This window comes from Olea europaea, chromosome 10 (assembly GCF_002742605.1).
Source record: "Olea europaea var. sylvestris chromosome 10, O_europaea_v1, whole genome shotgun sequence".
NCBI classification, from domain to species: domain Eukaryota; kingdom Viridiplantae; phylum Streptophyta; class Magnoliopsida; order Lamiales; family Oleaceae; genus Olea; species Olea europaea.
This window is the reverse complement of record NC_036246.1, coordinates 43983410-44005654: the sequence shown is the minus strand read 5'-3', so window position 1 is coordinate 44005654 and position 22245 is coordinate 43983410. Positions and strand designations below refer to the sequence as shown.

General features: G+C 32.5%; 2 protein-coding genes across 2 annotated transcripts; one reads left to right on the top strand and one right to left on the bottom strand.

The window, feature by feature from the left end:
• Window positions 1-808: 808 nt before the first annotated feature.
• On the bottom strand, window positions 809-9782 carry LOC111402431 (derlin-2.2-like). The gene is made up of 6 exons (XM_023030726.1): window positions 9468-9782; window positions 9043-9142; window positions 8284-8498; window positions 8117-8200; window positions 7605-7658; window positions 809-1358 (listed from the first exon to the last, which is right to left on the bottom strand). Exons 1-6 carry the CDS (start codon window positions 9564-9566, stop codon window positions 1176-1178), a joined length of 735 nt encoding a protein of 244 aa, XP_022886494.1. The 5' UTR covers window positions 9567-9782; the 3' UTR covers window positions 809-1175.
• A 2672-nt stretch (window positions 9783-12454) lies between these two features.
• LOC111402430 (UPF0051 protein ABCI8, chloroplastic-like) lies at window positions 12455-14894 on the top strand. The gene is made up of 2 exons (XM_023030725.1): window positions 12455-13941; window positions 14524-14894. The coding sequence occupies exons 1-2, from the start codon at window positions 12511-12513 to the stop codon at window positions 14740-14742; spliced, it is 1650 nt and encodes a 549-aa protein (XP_022886493.1). The 5' UTR covers window positions 12455-12510; the 3' UTR covers window positions 14743-14894.
• The last annotated feature ends 7351 nt before the right edge of the window (window positions 14895-22245 follow it).

The following is a 22245-nucleotide window of genomic DNA, read 5'->3' as shown; positions in this document are numbered from 1 at the left end:
GTGTTTAAAGGGCACATGGCGAAGATCGAAAGAAAAGAGTTAGGGTATGTTTGATTACAAAGATGAAATTGAAATGAATTGAAAACGAATTTTAGGGAATTGAAATTTCCAAAGAATTGTAAATTATTTTGTTTGATTGGTATAATTTTTCATGTGAAAAATGTTAAATAAAATTATTTTTTGCTGTTCGTTTGAATTTATTTTATATGAAAATTATCAATTAAAGAAATAGATTTTACTGGTATTGGGGATGAAATTTATTTCCATTGTAAAAAAAAAAAAAAAAATCACTTCTCTTTTGATGTTTGTTTGACTTTGTTTTACGTGAAAATTGTCAATTAAAGAGAAATATTTTTCTACAATAATTCCTAAAATTTGTTTCTATTGCAACCAAAAAAAAAGTTCGCTACGATTTTTTTTATATTAAAAATTATCAATTAAAGAAATAGATTTTACTGGTATTGGGGATGAAATTTTTTTCCTTTGAAAAAAAAAAAAAAAAATCACTTCTCTTTTGATGTTTGTTTGACTTTGTTTTACGTGAAAATTGTCAATTAAAGAGAAATATTTTTCTACAATAATTCCTAAAATTTGTTTCTATTGCAACCAAAAAAAAAGTTCGCTACAGTAATGTGGTGAGAATTCGAATTCCATGAAAACATAGAAAATTGCTAGTTCCCAAAAAAAAACAAGAAAACTAATTTCTGGAAAAAAAAGTCTGTCAAACAGCCAAAAAGATGGATTTTCCATGGAAAACTTGGTACAGTCAAACGGAGTCTTAGTATTTTTACTACACCATACTCGATAGTAGATGAATGAAATTTTACCCGCCAAAAGCCATAAGACGATGATCAATTCAACAGGAAAACTATATGAACATATAAATTTCAACTCAGACGTGTGAAAAAGGCATTTCAATCTATCCATCCAGTAAAAGTTTCACTAAAAACAAAAGCACAAATATTTCCTATACCAAAAACTGAGTATCCCGCGTAAGTTTAGATTACAAGTTGCATCTTCTTCTTACAGTTGCTGCCTAAACTTGTTGAGTTGATGAAGATTGAGATTGGATGATGATAACTCGTTCAATGTATTGTCATATAAACACCTGATGGACCTACGAATTTTGATGCAGATTAAAACATAGGCCATCGTCCATTACCCCAGAAACCTGGTCAATTCTGTTGAACATTATCGACTGGTGGAGGAGCAAATCTCAGCTCTGCAGGCCGAGCTGCTACAACAGGCTCTTCTGCAAACAATGATTTAATAAAAGCCGGAGTACTCAGGGGACGTCGACCTGTCATTCGTGGATATACATCTTCAAGAAAATAGTAGGCATGGCCAGCTATCATTCCCTGAACCAAAGTTACAAATCTTTCTTTGTAAGTTAAAAACCAGTAACCTGAATTTAGAAACATGAGAGGCTAAAGATGAGGGTGGTCACATGCATACAAAAAAATAAATAAATAAATTGCCCATCAATTGCTAACTTGAAGAGTTAACTAAGCTAGGACTCAAGGAATTGCCTCAAAATCACAAAGATTAATCCATTGACGCAACCTTGATAACAAGCACAACAGTAATGGTATGGAGGTGATAAAGAGCATAGCCCTTTTAAAGATGCCTATAAGAACAATGGAAATAATTTTATTTTTTTCATGTAAATGTAAGAAATGCACGATGAGTTGTGAAGTATGTACCATATTAAAAGTACTTAGCCCTGGAAAAGGAAATGTTAAACAGATCAGAATTCCTATAACTGCCTTGAATTTGCTCCATGAAATTGAACGTCAATGACTTGGGAAAAATTATCACTGTCATGACACTTCGAGAACAAGAGAATAAAACCACCATATGGCTGAAAAGCATTGAGTTACCCGACCCAGATGATAGAAGGCAGTGATAAAAAGTAACTAAACCTAGATGATGTATATGGTGGAATAAAAGTTCTTTGAATAAGCTAATTTAGGCCCTTCACCTACAGCTAAAACATGCAGAGCCCACACTTAATGAAATTTAACTTGAACTTCTCAATCTTATTAATTCTAGCAGTTCTGATAATGAGTCTAACTCAAAATTAGAACAAGTATTTCAAGAACAAGAAGATTCTGAAACAGAAACTTCAATCCAATCTTCAAATAATGATAAAGAATTTTGTGGTTGTAAAACTATAAATTTTTAATCTAATGAAGAAGAGATTATTAAAGAAATTATTGGTCAAATTGATGATCCAAATTTAAAAAAGAAATTTAGTTCTCTTCTTCCTTCAAATTCAAATCCTCCAGTCGAAGATATTAATATGCAAAACATATTATAGCTCCATACCAAAATAGGCCTAGGAGATTCAGAGGTATTAGGAAAATAAAACAACCACTTCTAAATGAAGAAATTGAAAATAAACTTTTGAAATTACAAGATCGAAAATTGAAAGTTCAAAAACTGTAAAATATAATGTTTAAAAATTTCTTGATGACTATTTTTCTTAGAAAAACACTCTGCTCGATCTTGAACTCTTCATCTCCTTTCATACTTGAACCTTTTGAACTCTGATCTTCTAATTTAGAGGAGGAATCTTGAATAAAGCAAAATATTATTGCTTTTGCTATTTTCTTTTTGAAAATCTGGCACCTTCTTTTGTCTTTATCATCTTTGTGAAATTTGCAATCGTCCTTTTGAGAATCAAATGACAACTTTGTGAAAAAAATTTCCACCTTTTGAATTATTAGTCCAACTTTATCTTTTAAATGTTGGTAAAGTTGGTAAAAATAATTTATTATGTGACAAACACATTTTGAAAAAAATGTCTTTTGATCTTTAAACCCTGTATGAGAATTATTTATCCAAGTAGCTGGGTTCATATAGTATTTTTTATCTTCTTGGACTATGAGGCTATCAATATCAATCTCATAGCAATCATAACTATTATCAGTACTTTGAATTTAAGCTCTGATTGAATCTTTTTTGAAAAAATTTCAGCAAATTTGGCAAACTTCTCTGAAACTACCGTTAATTCTTCTGAAATTTTACATTGAGAAAGCATAGCTGATAATCTTGATTTTTCAGTTAAGAAATCAGCTTGCTTTTCTTTGAGATTTTTAGAATTCTCAAATTTCTTTGTTCTTGAATCGACAAGTTTACTATTTTTCACAACAATTTGTTTCATTGAATTTTGACAACCATTTTATTTTGAATCTTTTAGCAATCTTTTTGACAATATATTCTTATTCAGCTTGAGCAACAATCGAATCCCAACAAAATATCCAAGATACTTTGAGATTCGTTGCAAATTGAAACAAAAGATTTTCTTGAAACTGTAAAAAAGTTTTTGCCTTTTTTTGAAGTGTTCATATCCTTGAGTACTAAGAGTATGCAAAATATTCTCGTCAAAGACCAAAATAAATGAATCAAGTTTGAAACAATTTTGGAAAATTAGAATTACAAGATTGATGGAACAATATAAACTAGGAATGAGTCACTGGTCGAAAATAAAATACATTGAACCAAGCAAGTCCTATAATCAAGATAACTGAAACACTCAAATTTACCATTTGATAAATTCATACGTTTTTCTTCCCAAGTTTTTTGCCCCCAACCTTCATAAGACCAAACCCTTTAAATAGGAATTTTTGAAAAATCTGGATTTTGAGAGTATAATGGCTGATATTGTTTGGAATGTAAAAAATTTTGAAGAAAAATATGTGAGAAATTCTTCAAGGGAAGAATATCTTTGATTCCAGGAACTTTCCTTAATATTGAACATTTTTAGTTATCGAGAAGTTTTTGGAGGGTTAATTTCTGGAAGTTTTCAAGATCCTGTTTGATCGTCTTTTTTGAAATTAGTTGTTTTTTACTCACTGGGCTTACTTTGATTTGAATTATAATTCAATTTTGAAGCAAGGATTGTATTTTGAGAAGATGAAAATCCATGAGAATTGATATATAATCATCAATTGAAAAAAGAAGAATATTTGCCTTCTTATATTTTTTCTTAATTTTTGAAAATTCTATTTCTTTTTTTCTCTCAAGACTGTATAAACTCTCTTGTAAGAAAGTCTACAAGATAGTTTGATTTTCCTTGTACATATAATATTTTGAAATCGAAACATGACAAAATAGCTTGTCATCTAGCAAACTTGTTTTGAAACAAAATCTTTAACGTTTTTTTGCAAAACTTCTTTAAATGCTTTGCAATTAGTTTATAAATGAATTATTTATTAATTAAATCGTCTTGAAATTTTGAAATACACAGTACAATAGAAAAAATTTCCTTTTTCATAGTTAAATAATTCTTTTGGAAATCGGTCCATACACCACTATGAAACCTAATCCACTGTTCTTGATTTGATTCATTTGAAATCTGCTTTAACACTTCACCGAAGCCTAAATCATAGGCATCAGTTTCGATAATAATGGAGACAGTGTGATCAAGAATTGAGACATGGAATATTTTTGACAGCCTTTTTGACTTTTTGGAAAGCAATAGTATGCTCGAGACTCCATGGGTTCTTTTGTAATCTTTTGAAAAGAGTGGCACAAATCAACATCATCTCTTTGATAAAGTCTCCGACATAATTGACACAACTAAGGAAATTTTGAAGAAAAAATTTGTCTAAGATTTCATCGGGAAATTTTTCAATAAAATCTAGACTTCCTTGAATTGACGCTTGTCTAGAGGAGATTTTACTCAAATTTCCAGTGAAATTTTTACCATTGCTTTTCATGGAGACAAGTCATTTATGGTAGGAAATCAGATATCAAAGCCGCAACGTTGGACCAATTTATTGTAGAATGACCATGTTGCCCTTAACAGTTAATTCATTTCTTATAATTGATGGGCAACTTAGGTATTTCACTTTTTGATTTTCAAACATTGCTGCAACATGGGACCCATGTGCTGACGGATAACGGTCAAAAATTTGCTCAAAATCAGCCAATAATTTCTACCAGACAGCCCCTTGGAAAATATTCAATTAGGTACAATTATTCCAATTCAAAGAAGTCTAGATTTTTAGGTCACAATATTCAATTAGGCACATTAACATATTCAATTAGGCAGAATTATTTCAATTCAGAGAAGTCTTGATTTTACTGAAAAAATTCCTAATAAAATTTTAGACAAATCTTTTTTTCAAAGATTTCTTGATTGTATTAATTATATTGGAAACTTTATCAAAGAGATAAAGTTGATTGATTTGTGTCCCTCTTTTCAAAAGATTACAAAAGAACCCAGACCCATTGAGTCATGAGCATACTGTCAAAAATATTCCATGTCTTATCAATTTTTGATCCTACTGCCTCCATTCTTTATGAAACTGATGCCTTTGATTTAGGCTTTGGTGGAGTGTTAAAACAGATTTCAAAAGAATCCAATTAAGAACAGTTGGTTAGGTTTCATAGTGGTGTATGAACCGGCCCCCAAAAAAACTATTCAACTATGAAAAAAAAAATTTATCTACTGTACTGTGTATTTCAAAATTTCAAGATAATTTAATTAATAAAGAATTCATTTTAAAAACTGATTGCAAAGTATCTAAAGAAGTTTTGCAAAAAGACAAATCTTGTTTCAAAACAAATTTTTGCTAAATGACAAGCTAGTTTGTCATGTTTCAATTTCGAAATATTATATATACAAAGAAAATCAAACTATCTTGCAGGCTTTCTTACAAAAGAGTTATACAGTCTTGAAAGAAAAAGAATAATGGAATTTTCAAAAGCTAGGAGAAAAAATAAGAAGGCAAATATTCCTCTTTTTTCAATTGATGATTATATTTCAAATTCTCACATATCTTCCTCTTCTCAAAATACAACCCTTGCTTCAAAATTGAATTTTAATCCAAATCAAAGTAACCCCAATGATCCAAAAACAACCAATTTCAAAAAAACCGTTCAAACATGATCAAAAAAACTTTCAAAAATTAACCCTCCAAAAACTTTTCAATATTTTACCAAAAATGTTCAATATCAGGTCCTTGAAATGGAAAGTTCCTGGAATCAAAGATATTCTTCCCTTAACAATTTCTCACATATATTTTTCCTCCAAATTTTTATTACCTTCCAAACAACATCAAAAAGAGTCGTGAGTTTTATGAGGCTATCCTTACAAAAACAAAATCAGCCATTATCACTCACACTCCAAACTCTCAAAATTCAGATTTTTCAAAAATTTCTATTCAAAAGGTTTGGTCTTATGAAGACTAGGGACAAAAACCTTGAGAAGAAAAACATATGAACTTGTCAAATGGTAAATTTGAACGTTTCAATTATCTTGATTGTAAGACTTGTTTAGTTCAATATATTTTTTCTTCGAATAGTGACTCATTACTTATTTAAATTGTTCCATCAATCCTATCATCCTAATTTTCCAAAATGGTTTCAAACTTGGTTTATTTATTTTGGTCTTTGACGAGAATATTTTGTACACTCTTACTCATCAAGGATATGAACACTTAAAAAAAGAGGCAAAAATATTTTTACAACCTCAAGAAAATCTTTTGTTTCAATTTGCAATGAATCTCAAAGTATCCTGAATATTTTGTTGGGATTCAATTGTTGCTCAAGCTGAATAATAATATATTGTCAAAAAGATTGTAAGAAGATTCAAAATAAAATGGTGATCAAAATTTCATGAAACTAATCGTTGTCACAAAGCAATAAACTCGTCAATTAAAGAACAAAGAAATTTGGGAATTCCAAAAATCTCAATGAAAAATCAAGAAAAACTGATTTCTTAACTGAAAAATCAATATTATTAGCTATTTTTTCTCAATGTTAAACTCCAGAAGAATTAACGGTAATTTCAGAGAAGATTGCCAATCTTGCTGAAATTTCTTCAAAAAAGGCTCAATCAGGCTCAAATTCAAACTACTCTCAAAGTACTAACAATAGTGATGATTGCTATAGGATTGATATCGATAGCCTCATAGCTCAAGAAGATCAAAAATGACTACATGAACCCAACTACTTGGATGAATTATCCTCATACAGGGCTCAAAGATCAAAAGACATTCTTTTCAAAATGTATTTGCCACTTAATGAATTATTTTTACCAGCTTTACCGACATTTAAAAGATAAAGTTGGACTAATAATTCAAAAAGTGGGAAAAAATTCAAAAGTTGTCATTTGATTCTCAAAAGGACAATTGCAAAATTCACAAAGATGAAGAAGACAAAAGAAGGTACCAAATTTTCACAAAGTTGACAAAGATTTTCAAAAATAAAATAGTAAAAGCAATAATATTTTGCATTATTCAAGATTCATCTCCAAATTAAAATATTAGAGCTCAAAAGGTTCAAGTATAAAAGGAGATGAACAGTTCAAGATCGAGCAGAGTATTTTTTCTAAGAAGAAAAATAGTCATCAAGAAGTTTATAAACTTTGTATTTTACAATTTTTGAACTTTCAATTTTCAATCTTGTAATTTCAGAAGTTTATTATGAATAATATCTTCAATTTCTTCATTTTGAAGTGTTTGTTTTATTTTCCTAAAACCTTTGAATCTTCTGGGCTATGTATATCTCACACGAGAATAAAACCCTCGCTCAAACGGTCAAGATGATACAATCTGTACACAAAAATCATAATAGAATATGTATGGACATACCAACAAGTCCACCCAAGGACTAGCACCAACAAGGACAGAGAAACCAAGAAGAACCTGCAGAGAAAGGATAAATCCAAGGTCAAGAGCAACCATCAGAATGTGTAAAAGAACGTATGCGGGCAACTATACCAAAGAAATAGTGCATATTTACTTCTCAGATTTCATTTTTTGCTTTCAGCATTATGCCACAAGTGTTCATTGGTTGGGGGGAAGTGTGGTGTTTTGGGGTTTTTTTTTGTTGGGGGGGTGGGGGTAATGCCCCCATAATAAACCTTTCCCGCTATCTTTTAATGATCATAAAATTGAGCAGAGAGGGATATTAGAGCGTCAGATGCGGCCGAAAATAATACAAGTGGTTAAATCAATTAACAGAAAGCAATGATATGCAGTGGTACCAGAGTTATTATATTTAATGAGCAAAAATTATGAACATGAATTTTAAAAGTTTTGAAAAGGAGAGAATAGAATACAGCAGAATCTGAACACTGGCTGATGAAAGAGAAATCACTAACCCATGGAAGATACCCAGCTGTGAAAGTGAATAGGCCCAAAAAGCTCATATGGATGTATGGGTTCTGCTTGCTCCAAACATAAACCTACAATGAGGAGAAAAATAGGAGCTTGACATTCTTCAGGTAAATTAGTTAATTACGAGTTCTACTCTTTCAGGCAAACTAACCATCATAAATGTGAGCGAATTGCTAAGGAATATAATCCTAGCGAATGACTCTGAGATGTAAGGAATCATTCCCCCGATAAGAACAGTGCCAGTCAAAACAGAGGCACCAAATAAGATCATGTAGAAAAAATCTGCAGTCCTTCCCCGGAAGGAGTTCTCTTCAAGAAGCTTGCAGTATCGAGCAAGGAAGAACATGTGAAACAAAAAGTCCAGGTCTGCAAAATATAAGAATACTTATCATCAGGATAGAAGTGAATAACTTCCCAGTATCATCCTATTAGAAACTATTTTCCTCATTAAGAGGAATTACCTCATTCGTGCATTCAGGTACGCAAACACACGAATAACAGCAAAAAGCAATTCCAGTTTTTTCTAAATTTGCCTATATAATCTACACCTATGATTATCCCTCTTTCCATTTGAAATAATATATTCAGTGTCAAGTGGAAAGACAGTGAAACCTAAGGAGATTAGTAGCGAAAAACCTCTTGCGGCTGAAGAAGTTTAAAAGTTGCAGCTGAACCAACGAAATGTTGTTCAATCTATATGAATTAAATGTAGCGAAACCAACTCAGGCAACAGATCAAAAATGATTCTGAACTCCTAAAAGCAACAAACACTAATCAGATTTATTGACATTCTTCGTTTCTGTTTAGAATGAAAGGAAATTAATAAACTCCTGAACTGACTATCATAGAAAAAATTCGTAGTTCACTGCAATGCATATAAATTTGTGCAAACTACGAATATGCTCATTACCCATTTTGCGAAAATACAAGAAATTTGTAACGATCCGCCAGACTTGGTAATGCTTTACTACGAGAACCGGATTCAAGTACAAGTCATATGGTGATATTATCTGCAATAACATCAAAACAATGAAAATCTAAAAAAGACCAGCAATTTTCCATTAATCTTCCAAAAAATAAAAAATAAAAAAAAACCATAAAAGAAAAAATAAAAATTAGAAGTACGAGAAAAAAAAGCTACATTTTCTAACCCGGAATAATAATAAACCGAAAAACAAGTCTTTCAGAAATTAATCAAACCCATTTTATTAAGATATATATACAGACCAATCTTTTCATCCTCAAATAGGAACTTGCAACATAATTCCAACTACATAGATACACCTAACACATATTATATACGTATACTCGTGTGTAAAGAGAGGAATGCTTTACGTCGAGGGAGCAACCGATGGTTGTAACGATGGCAGCGGTAAGGTACGTTCGGGTGATGATCGGCATCTGCTTATACCATTCTTCCACTGCTTGCGCCATCCTTTTTCCTCTCTATATTTCCGAAAACCAATCGATCAAATCTAACCCCAAATTGGCAAACCAAAAATCCCAAAAAAGTGATAAACAATTGATAATTCCACACAACTCAAAAACCCTTTCAGTCCCACCAACAGAAAAGACTCATCTTCATTTTCGCTTTGGAATTGTAGCCAAGTTTCTTGTTAGTTCTTTAATACAGTATTTATAAGGTGATTGGTTAGAATATATTCTGCGAACGTTATCAAAGCGTGTAATGCACGAACCAATCGTTTATTTTTGTGACGATTACTAGCCAATTATATGCTTTTGAGTGGAAGCGATGAGAGCGTGTCCGACGTATGATAAAACGAGGTTTGATTATGTAGCATAATCGTAATCAATTTGTTAACCTAAGTAATTAAAAATAAATAAATAATAAGTACTAAAAAGATTGTATCGATCATGTTGACATCTTGGTGATATATTTGGAATTATTTATAATCGATTTTAATAATAAATATGTAACAATAAATTATAGATAAATAAGTAATATTCATGTGTTTCATGAAATACGTAAATAAAAAGTGATTTGATCGTGGAAAAAGAATCTTCAAGTGCTTAGCCATAAATTGCTACATATCGTCATCAATAATGTTTGCTCATCCATGTGAACAATGACGATGAATAGCGTTTATTCGGAACAAAGTTACATATCAATTGGTACAAGCAATGCTGGAATGACATTAATCTTTACGAAAATGCTCTTAACTTGTTTGTTTTACCTTTTTGTACCCCCTATGCTGTGGGCACGACTATGTACCAATTCAGCACAAATCATCTACTGTCAATGTTGTTATTTGATCCAATCAAATTTTCACATCTACTCAAGCTCGACTCAGATAGAGAAAGAACTCATGACTAGGGTATATTCGATAATCTACATTCCTCGATTTGTTGGATTGGTCGTGTCACGCTCGAACCACCATCAGTGCCTCTAAAAACTCTTTCATCATCCACAAGATCCCCTTAGGTTCCGCTTTCAACACATGGTACACACATCTCAAAACCCGATTTTCGACAATCATAAAAATTAAACTAACACAACTGTCAGTATATTCATCATTGATCTCCTTATGCCAATTGTTTTGGGTAATAAACACTTACCAACTTAAGTTCGTTTGATAGCAGATCTTCGTTGGGAACTTGAATTCTAATATTACTGAAGAACATTTTAGAGAGGTTTTTCGACACTATGAACAGCTACTTCATATAGAGATACCAATAGGCAAACGATGCGAGTTTGTTCAATATGCTGACAGGTAAACTGAGAATACTAATGGCTGTTTCTACCCTCATTTTAAATGCAAGAAATTGAGTATATCGACTTTCTTATGCTCCGTTTCCACTGGTTATAACAGAATCTGTGCGAAGGAAGCTCTACAGTTGGGAGGACAAAGCATGGGGCCATAGTCAATCAACCTATTGACTTTAGTGTGGTTCCAGGGTTTTTGGTCATTTCATCTATCGAACTTTTGCTTCAGGTTGATCAAAACCAGTATAATGGTGGATATTATGGATATGCTCCAATGGCGCAGGATCCAAAGTTGTACTATGCAGGCTATGAGGAATCTGGAAACTACCCCCCATTAGCTCACCCACAATATTTTTGTAACAAACGCATTTGGCCATCTAGATAATTTATGTACAATTTCTTCTGGATACTTGGATTTATAAATTAACAAAATATTCATCTATTGTGCAGTGGTCGAACTGGTTGCGGTAACAAAGATAGACCTTAGATGTTGCATATTGACATGGGGTCTTTAGGAATGTTTTTTGTTGAGTATTAGGGGGAAGTCTTTTCATAGGTTCAAGCACGTCTTTTTGCCCATTTTTTTATTATATATTTAACTTGATCATTAACATTTTTGGTTGTTCCATATTTACACGTTTACTAGTGAAATATTTTACCGCTAGTACTAGAGATGCTAACTAACAAATTTGTTGTTACCAAATATGACCTCAAAATCTACTACTTGATATCTTGCTAATGAGAAGAGATCCAATGAGCACAGTTACTTAGAATACCAATTAATTGGGGTACCATGTCGTCGATACTTAATATAAGATATTTCATCAATTAATTGATATGTCATATCACTGATATTTAATATAAGTTAAGCTACGATACTCATTGAATCATTAGTGTCATATTAATAGATTGCTTATCTAACTAAAATTTTAAGTTGATATCGATAGTGAAACTAGTTATTAATTTGAAAGCACGAATTCAAGCATTAAAATTGTAGCTGACTTCATCATTACCTCAACAGGATCCGTCATTTGGCCCTGTTTCTATAGAAGGGTTGATTAAAAAAATCAGTTCAATTTACTATTCCATATCCCAATGTCAAAATTTTCGGAGGTTGATTCCCTTTGTTCACTTTCCTTATATTGCTTCTTTTTCCATAACTCAATTTCGAGTAGGGATTTTAAAGTTGGATAAGGCAACTTACAGATAAGCCGACTTGGGTTCACAAACTATCTCATCCTAGAGTTGAGAAGCAAAAAAAAAATTTTGATTTTTTTAAAGGGTGAGCTGATTGATGAGTTAAACTGTATTTTCATCAAGTGAGTCGTCCTATGCTTGGCTCAACTTAGTGATCAAGCAACTATGCTGATTTTTTTTCCCAAGTATGCCATCATTTTTAAATTGTAAAATTTTGTTAGCCCTAAAAACTTATTAATATAAAACAAAAATTATTACACTCTCAAGAGAAAAAATTGAACCGAAAGTATTATTTTGATCGTAGGAGGAGAAATGCAAGTAAAATTTCCCATCTTTGTTCCCATTCGTAGGGCACGTGGTCCGCATGCGACATTTCTTGATCATCTATAAATTGCTGGTTGTATCCATTCTTCTTGAAATCTCCTTCTCTACAACCGCATTTGCCATTGTGTACGTATGGCTTCTCTTCTCGCCGGAGGAATTTCACCTTTATGTGCAAAACCTATTTCAGAATCCGCAAAAGGGTCTTTGTTTCCCCAATTGCCCAAATCTTCAAGCCCCGGAAACCCGAGTTCAAGAACTTTCTTGAAGATAAGGGCTGACGTCAGCTATGAATCCAATATTACAATCGAGTCGTCAGGTAAGAAATCATCGTTCTCTTCCTCAGATGATGATGACCCACTTCATAAGTTCTTGAAAAGAGATTATAAGTGGGGTTTTAACGAAGAAATTGAATCATTTACCATTCCTAAGGGTTTGTCTGAGGAAACAGTTCGGTTAATTTCTTCTAGAAAGAATGAGCCTGATTGGATGCTTGAGATTAGATTGAAGGCTTATGAGAAATTTCTTAATATGAAAGAGCCTAAATGGTCTGATAATCGGTACCCAGAAATTGATTTTCAGGATCTCTGTTATTATTCAGAGCCCAAAAAGAAGCCTACTTTGAATAGTCTTGATGAAGCTGACCCTGAGCTGGTTAAGTATTTTGATAAGCTTGGGGTGCCTTTGAATGAAAGGAATAGACTCGCTAATGTTGCGGTTGATGCTGTTCTTGATAGCGTTTCAATTGCTACTACTCATAGGAAGACATTGGAGAAAGCCGGTGTGATTTTTTGCTCAATATCCGAGGCTATTAGAGAACATCCAGAGTTAGTTAGGAAGTATTTGGGTAAGGTCGTACCCCCTGAGGATAATTTTTATGCCTCTTTGAATTCAGCTGTGTTTAGCGATGGATCGTTTGTGTATATACCCAAAAATACAAAGTGTCCTATGCAAATATCGACCTATTTTAGGATAAATGCCATGGAGACAGGGCAGTTTGAGAGGACATTGATTGTTGCAGATGAAGGGAGTTTCGTGGAGTATTTGGAGGGGTGTACTGCACCTTCTTATGATACGAATCAATTGCATGCTGCAGTGGTGGAGTTGTATTGCCATGAGGGTGCCGAGATCAAGTATTCGACAGTTCAGAATTGGTACGCAGGTGATGAGGAAGGGAAAGGTGGTATCTATAATTTTGTTACAAAGAGGGGGCTATGTGCTGGGCCTAGATCGAAAATCTCATGGACACAAGTGGAGACGGGATCAGCCATCACTTGGAAATACCCAAGTGTTATATTAGAGGGTGATGAATCAGTTGGTGAGTTTTATTCTGTTGCATTGACCAATAATTATCAGCAGGCTGACACTGGAACAAAGATGATACACAAGGGGAAGAATACTAGAAGTAGGATAATATCGAAAGGTATATCAGCTGGACATTCTAGAAATTGTTATAGAGGTCTTGTCCAGGTTCTGTCAAATGCGGAAGATGCTCGAAATTCTTCCCAGTGTGATTCAATGCTTATTGGCGACAATGCTGCTGCTAACACTTATCCATACATTCAGGTATTTTATTTGAACTTGATACACACTTTGCTGTGTGTTAATATTGAATCTTTATTTATTTTTTATTGTTATCTTTCTTGATTATATGACTGAGCTAATTTCGAAATTTTAATTCGAATCGGGCATTCCCATGATCACATGCTTTATAATTGAAGATAGTTATTGTATTATCCTCGATACTTTTCTAGATAAGAAAAGGAATACTGGCTTTTGATTGATCAACTCGCATCACTTAATTAGGATGTTTTATCCTCATTAGTACTTGATGATGTATCGTAATTGACATTGTTTTGGTATGCATTTAAAATTTGGTTCTGTGTACAATTTTTAATGACAGAGGAATAAAAGGCATAGGACTCTTATATGATGTTCTTATATATATTGCCTTATTGGTACGTGTTTTTGATTACGTAGTATTAGATAGAAGTGGACAATATAGTTTCTGAAATTTGAACTTCTTTTTCTTCTTTAATAACATCATATGCTGTTTAATTTTGGACAATATACATGCCCATATTGTAAAAAAAAAAAAAAAATCATATTGCAAACTTCTGGTTGCTGTGAACTTTATTCTCTGAACAGACGAAGAATCCAACTGCCCGTATTGAACATGAAGCCACGACCTCCAAAATTGGTGAAGACCAGTTATTCTACTTCCAGCAGAGAGGTGTTGACTATGAGAAAGCTATGGCAGCCATGATTTCTGGGTTTTGTCAGGATGTGTTCAATGAATTGCCGGATGAATTTGGAGCTGAAGTAAACCAGCTCATGAGTTTGAAGCTTGAAGGATCTGTTGGTTAGGCTGTATTATAATAGACCTGTAATGAGATGAAATTTGTATCTCTCTTTGTAAGTTTTGATCTTTAAAATATACAATCTTTTGAGATGTAACTATCCTTAGCATTAATTTCTCTCTTCTTTATGTATGAAGTGTTAAAAGTGCAATTTGAATATTCTTACTAGCCAAATTAAAATGTTTCATAAAAAAATTTAATTTTATGATCATTTAATAATTAATATCGATAACTCTAGGAAGATTTTTAACTCCATGTATCATGATGCCATATAAATGAACTATTCAAGCAGATACTATAATCACTCGTTACTTGTGTAAAACTTTTCGTAGAAAGGTTAAAATACATGTCATTTTAATTATTCATTCTTTTTATTCAATGTTTTCTGTTACAGTTTCTGACTTTACGCAGGATAGACATTTAGGAATTTTTTTTTATAAAGTTCCAAAATATTATTTTTTTCTAAATTATGTCTTTTTTTTTAATCACACATTCTTCGTTAAAATAATATTACGCGTAAATAAAAAAAATTCCTTATTTTTTATTCATACATTCTCCATTAATCCACTATTCTAAAATTTGTTTTTTCATAAAGATGGGTGTCGAACACCCTCATAAAATATGCCAGATTAAAAAAACTCTCTATCCTTTTTTATTTTTTTTTGCCCCCTGAAAAAAGTTTAAATGCATCGCTGTTCACTTATGGACAAAGCAAAAGGTAAAACTAAACAAGTAGTATTTGGCCCCCTTATTTGAAATTAATTTGTTGAAAAATAGTATTTTTTTTTTTTTTTTAAGAATGTGTGGAAAAAAAAATGAAACTACTAGTAATATTATTCTATTAGAAAATATGCGATTGATAAGAAGAGAGAAAAATTAATTATAATTTTAATGGGGACCAAACAGTGCGTATAGAAAAAAAATTTGATCTTGACCTTGAGTTCTTGATATCGTTCAAATCAAAAATAAAAAATTACATCGATTGTTATCCAGTGGCAAAAAAGGAAAAGTCATTCAAAATACGGTGTCTCGACAATAAGTACACACCACGTTCCTTTTCCGGTTGTGAAAGAAGGTACTAAGACATGACATTAGGACTTAGGCTCGTAATAATTAATTCACAAAACCATTAGAGAAAATTACCTAAAACCCTGGAATTAAATATTAATTTTCATAAACAAGTGGATTAAGTTTAAAATTCAGATTTCAAGTGTTAATTATAAATTATTAATTTAATTTTATATTAAATAAATATATTACTAATAATTCAACCCAACCCATCCAACCTCTAACTCCCACACCCATATCTATACCCACACCAACTAGCACTCTCTCTCTCTCTCTCTCTCTCTCTCTCTCTCTCTCTCCCTCTCCTTTTCATTTCCCTCTCTATAAATATTTTGTATATCTATCATTACTCCAGCAACCACCCATCTCGTGCTGCGCTGTGAGAGTCGTTGACAGCTATTCACATTGCGCAATGAGGCGCGCCACCAACAGAAGAGTGCATTCTAAGGTGAGTTTAGACCTACCGGAGCTCTAGATCTGGCGTTATGTTGGTGGGATGTAGGCTGATGGCGACGGTGTTCCTAGATCGATGCATAAGCTTAGTAACTCGGTGGATAGATCGAGTCTTTTGTTTTTTAGAAATTGTCAACAGTGGCTCTGTTGATGGTGTGATGGCGGTGGGAGTGGTGGTTGGTGTTTGTTGAAGGTGTTGGTGAAGTGATGGTGGTGGTGATTGTTGTTGATTTGAGGTTAAGATAGACTTGAGTTGAAGGTGGTAGTGGTAGTGGTACTGGTAGTGGTAGTGGTGATGGTGGTGGTGAGCGGTCGTGGATTGTAGTGTTGGTCTTTGGTGTATGAAAATTTGTTTGGGGTGACCCTATGTGATCAAGTATGTGTTAATTGTGATTGGGTGTGATCAACTCCATCTTCATTGTAACTATTTGTGACTAAATTAACAGTGACTCACAAATTAGACTAACCTGATCGCAGATGGTCACATTGAAAACAAATTTGATCACAATTAACCATATATAACACAGGACATTGAAGGTAATTTTTATGGTTGTGGATTTGAGTTGAAGGTGGTAGTATTTGTGCATTGGAGGTAATGTGGTGGTGATTGGTGGTAGATTGTGGTGTTGTTATGCAGTGTGTATAGATTTGTTTGCGATGACCCCTTATGATCAAGTATGAGTTATTGTGATTGGTTGTGACCAATTTTGTATTAATTGTGACCAGTTGTAACTTGCTCACATACCGTCACTGTCAATATTGATCAGGTCACAAATAGTCATATATAACACAGCTTTAGTCATAAACAATAAATTTGATCACAGATAACACAGTCATAAATCCAGTCACCTATAATGTATCATTACCACTACCACAATTTTTTAAATTTTTTCTGCAATGAGGGGTGGAACTGGGTATAGAGAGAAATTATTTTCAATTCTTGAAGACTTTTCCACCAAGTATACGGTGGGATGTAGGGTGGTTTCGTGCGTTGGGTGGGGGATAATCTTCGGGTTTTTTATGTCTAAAAAAATTATTAATTTTGTGGGGTGGGATAATTAATTTCAATTAATTATATATAATTAATTAGAATTAACACATGAATTTTGAAATAATTTTATAAGTCAGTTAGTTTTGAAATTTGATTCTTATATGTAGGAGTTCTGTATTGTTTTCAAAACTTTGTCATTTCTATATAATATCAATGATGATTTGCACTCGGCCGATGACCAATATCTATTGCCTGTTACATTCAATGATGAGGCCCAAAATTTCGATCCAATACTTGAATTAATGTCGCTATGTGAAAATGTGACTTTTAGTGCTAAAACGTTGCATCCAATATTGGGAAATCGCATTTTGCTAGTGACCATTAGATCTTGATGGATATCAATGGTTGACAACAGAAGTATCTTTTTGGTCCATAGAATGCCTTCGATTTTTCTTTTTGGTTCGGGTTAGGATTTTTGAAATTAAACAAATTACTGAACATCAGTCTATGTCTTCGATTACTTGCTGAAATTTAAAATGTTGACTTTTAACCACTAAATTTATTCAAACATTGAACATTTCGTATTGACATAACATCAGTTTAAATGTTTAATGAGATTAGTGACGTGAGTAACAGAATGAATATAGAGGGCATCGTCACAACATTAACAAATTGTCACATCTTCTATTGCTCACTAAACTTTGAAAACGCCTTCAATTGTTTGTTGAAACTTTGAGGTGATCAAAATTTGGCCACTAAAAATTTAAAGCATCTTTCATGCTCACTTAAAGTTGAAAAATGTTTTTGTTGCTCACTAAATTTTGAAAAATGTTTTTAATTGCTCACTGAAGTTTGAGGTGGTTGAATTTTGACCACTAAACTTATAAAAATGATGTCGATCTATTGCTCTTTAAAAATGTGTACCGCAAGAGCATGGGTCATGTAAAAATAATAAAATGGACAAACGAGTTTGAATTTTTCAATAAAACATACAATAAATTTGAATTTTTTAAGTAATGAAAATAATTTAAAATTCTACAAAAATATATTAAAATTAAATTTATATATTGTGTAGTTGAGTAATCATTTCTTGTGAGATTGACGGCTCGGACTCGTTTGTTCATTTTATTACTTTTACGCTATTCGTGCATTTGCGGTACATATTTTTTAATGAACAACAAACTAACATCATTTATATAAACTTGGTGACCAAAATTCAATCACCTCAAATTTCAATGTGCATTCAAATATGTTTTCAAAGTTTAGTGAACAATCAAATACGTTTCCAAAGTTTAGTAAGTAATGAAGACGCTTTAAATTTTTATGACCAAAATTCATTCACCTCAAAATTTAGTGAGCAATTGAAGCAATTTTCCAAAATTTAGTGAGAAATCAAAGACGTGTTAATTTGTTAACTATGTAATGGGGCGACACCAATACATTCCATCAATTAAGTTGCTAATTTCGCTAAAGGTTTGCAGTGGTTGTTATGCAAATAAATAATGTCCAACGTTTAGACAGGTTTAATGACCAAAATTCAACATCTTAAATTTCAATGAGCAATCGAATGCATAGAAACAAGTTCAGTGACCATTCCTTATGGGCTGTAATTAATATAATGTGGTAATTTTAAGTATGTGAATCGGAAATAAACCCTAATTAGGGTTTAAGTTGATAATGGGATGACTAAATAAATTCCTATAAAAAGACTAGGTCACATCTCCTCTCCATATTGGTTTTCATTAGTTTACCCCATTGATAGCTAATACTTTGTGAGGAGCAAGGAGAAGAAGATCTGGCTACTATTACAACTATTATTCATATCAACAATGACTTCCGCAGGTATGAATTCGATTTATCAATTTATAATTTTATGTGGCCCACTCATTGTTATTTATTCGGTTCTATATATATATAACAATTTTGATTTATTGCATATAATATCTTGCTCAAAGATGTTATTATAGGTGATATTTTTTGAAAAATGACATAAAGCAGTTAACGAGTTTACCTTGGTCTAGAAATTTTTTTTGCCCAAAGGTGTTGGTATTTCGAAAATCAATGTGATTTTGTTAACTAACTATATGATGCATTTTAAGAGTAACTTATAGCATGTTGTATTGTCGGTCCAAATATGACTTTATAATGATGCATTTAGGCTCTTACCGTAATAAGATTCATATGCTTTTGATTTTAATTACGGATTATCTGATTAATAGCCCATATTAGTTAGTTGGATATTTTATCATCCATTTGATTGCATGCACTGTGTTTGGATGATATTGAGTGCGATATTTTATGTTTCCACAGGTTATAATGCCTCATCTCTTTCGAATCAATTGTTTGCTATTAAAACTTTGATTGAGAATAACTATGTGAGCTGGGAACGAGACGTAGAATTAGCACTTAGTCTTTTGGGCCTGGACTCTACAATGGAGAAAAAGCTTGAGAAATCCACAGATAAGAACACTATTGAATATGTAGCCGAGTATGAAAAGTGGGAAAGGACCAACAAACTCTATTTGAAAATCATTAAGCGATCGATATTTGATTCCATTCTACGTGCCATCCCGAATAATGAAAATGTCAAAAGTTTTATGGATGCCATAGGAGACAAGTTCATTGAGTCTGATAAAACCGAAACTGGAGATCTAATGGATAAATTGATGAATATGAAATATGATGGTACAAGTGGTGTTAAGGAGCATCTAAACTAAAGACTCTCAGCATTCTCATTGTGGAACCTTTTTTGGTCTATCATATTTTGAATAGTCTTCCTAGCCAGTTTAATCAGCTTAAGTTTGATTACAATGCTCAGTGGGATAAATGAACTTTGAATGACCTCATAGCAGTGTTTGCCTAAGAAGAGTATAGGATGCACGTGAAACTGTTGAAACTGTGTAATTAGCTTTTAAGCCATCACGGAATAAAGAGTCTTCTCATAACCATAAACCTAAGTTTCATAAGGGTAATAAGTCCCATCGAAGTCAGCAGAATAAAAAATTTTAGTGGTCCTAAATGAGTTATAAAGAAAAATGATCAATGCAAGTTCTGTAAAAAGAAGGGTCACTGGCAGAAAGACTGTTTTAAGTTTAAGACTTGGTTGGAAAAGAAGAGTTCTCCAGGTATTCTCTTGACCTTAGTTTGTTTTGAATCTTCTTAGTAGATGTGTCTTTGAATTCTTAGTGGTTAGAGAGTTCAAGTGAAGGTTGAATTCATAGGAGTAGTGAAGTTGACTTTAAAGTCTGGTTTTTCTCTTGTTTTAGAAAATATAGTTTATGTTCTGCAAATGAGACGAAATTTAATTTCTACATCAAAACTTGATGCTTGTGGTTTTACATTTAATTTTGATAATGGAATGGTTGAGTTATTTAATTATTCTCGCTTGATTGAGAATGACATTTTATGTGATTATTTATATAAATTGTCCTTGGCTCCTTTTGGTGATGTCTCGTGTGTTACCAATGTATCAAAGAAAATGACTTTTATTCGTCAATCATCCTTTATGTTGTGGCATAAGTGTTTGGGTCATATTTCTAAAGATAGAATGGAAAGATTAGTAAAAGTTGAGATACTTCCCTCTTTAGACTTCTATGATTTTGACACCAGTGTGGATTGTATAAAAGGAAAGCTAACTAAGTCTATAAGAAAAAGTTCAATTAGGAGTAATGGAATTTTAGACTTGATACAGTGGACCCTTGCCTTCCACTATATGTTGGAATAAATACTTCATAACTTTCATTGATGATTTCTCACGATATGAATATGTTTACTTGATTAACGATAAATCACATGCACTTGATAAATTCAAAGTTTTCAAATTGGAAGTAGAGAAACAATATGGAAAAATTATCAAAGTTGTAAGGTTGACAGTGGTAGTGAGTACTATGGAAAATATGACGAGTCTGGTCAAAATATAGGTGATTTTGCAAAGTTTTTACAAGAGTGTGGAATAGTGCCCTATATACCATGCCAGGAACACCCGAACATAATGGTGTTTCTGAAAAATGTAATCGAACTCTAAAAGATAAGGTTAGAAGTATGATAGTAAAATAAATTTGCATGAATATTTGTGGGGTGAAACCTTGAAAACTGCAATGTAAATTTTGAACAGAGTTCCAAGTAAAGCTGTTGCAAAGACACCTTTTGAATTATGGACAGGATGTAATCCAAGTTTGGCTCACTTTAAAGTTTGGAGATATTCAGTTGAGGTTATGACATATAAAAAGAAATTAGATCCTAAATCAACTCTTGGCTACTTTATTGGGTATCCGGACATATCAAAAGGATATAAATTTTACTATCTAAATCGTGGCACTAGAATTGTGGAGTCCATTACTGCTAAGTTTCTGGAGAATGATTTTGGAGATGGTAGGAGTTCCATGTTGAGAGAAATTTTTATTGAACCTAATCAAGTTGTTGTTCCAGTTCCTATTATACTGGAAAGAGTTGGTTCTCAACCAATTGAAATTGTTAATGAAGAACCAAGGAACCAAGAGGAACTTCAAATTCCTCAAACAACGATTGAATTAATTTCTAAGCCACAAGTTATGAGATCACAAACGAAAAGAAGATCTGCATTGCCTAGTGATAATATTTCATATTTCTTAGAGAGCGATTTTAATATTGGGCATATTGTTGATCCTGTAACTTATAATCAACCATTGACAAGTTCTGAGGTAGATAAATGGATAGCTACCATGGAAGATGAAATGAATTCTATGGAAAAGAATAAAGTTTGCGATCTTGTTGAACTTCCTCCAGATGCTAAGGCTGTATATAACAATTGAATTTTCAAAAGTAAATTAGATTCAAAAGGAAATGTTGAACGAAAGAAAGCGAGATTGGTTGAAAAAAGTTTCACTCAACGAGAGGGCATTGATTATGTTGAAACCTTCTCCCCTGTTTCATTGAAAGATTCTTTTCGAATTATCATGGCTCTTGTGGCACACTACAATTTGGAGTTTCATCAAATGGATATTAAGACAGCATTTTTGA

Coding starts and splice junctions, on each gene's coding strand:
- LOC111402431 (XM_023030726.1), bottom strand. CDS start 9,566: ATGGCGCAAGCAGTGGAAGAATGGTATAAGCAGATGCCGATCATCACC. Junction 8,201..8,283: donor ATTCGCTCACATTTATGATG/GTTAGTTTGCCT, acceptor TCCTCATTGTAG/GTTTATGTTTGGAGCAAGCA. Junction 7,659..8,116: donor CAGCTGGGTATCTTCCATGG/GTTAGTGATTTC, acceptor CTTTCTCTGCAG/GTTCTTCTTGGTTTCTCTGT.
- LOC111402430 (XM_023030725.1), top strand. CDS start 12,511: ATGGCTTCTCTTCTCGCCGGAGGAATTTCACCTTTATGTGCAAAACCT. Junction 13,942..14,523: donor ACACTTATCCATACATTCAG/GTATTTTATTTG, acceptor TTCTCTGAACAG/ACGAAGAATCCAACTGCCCG.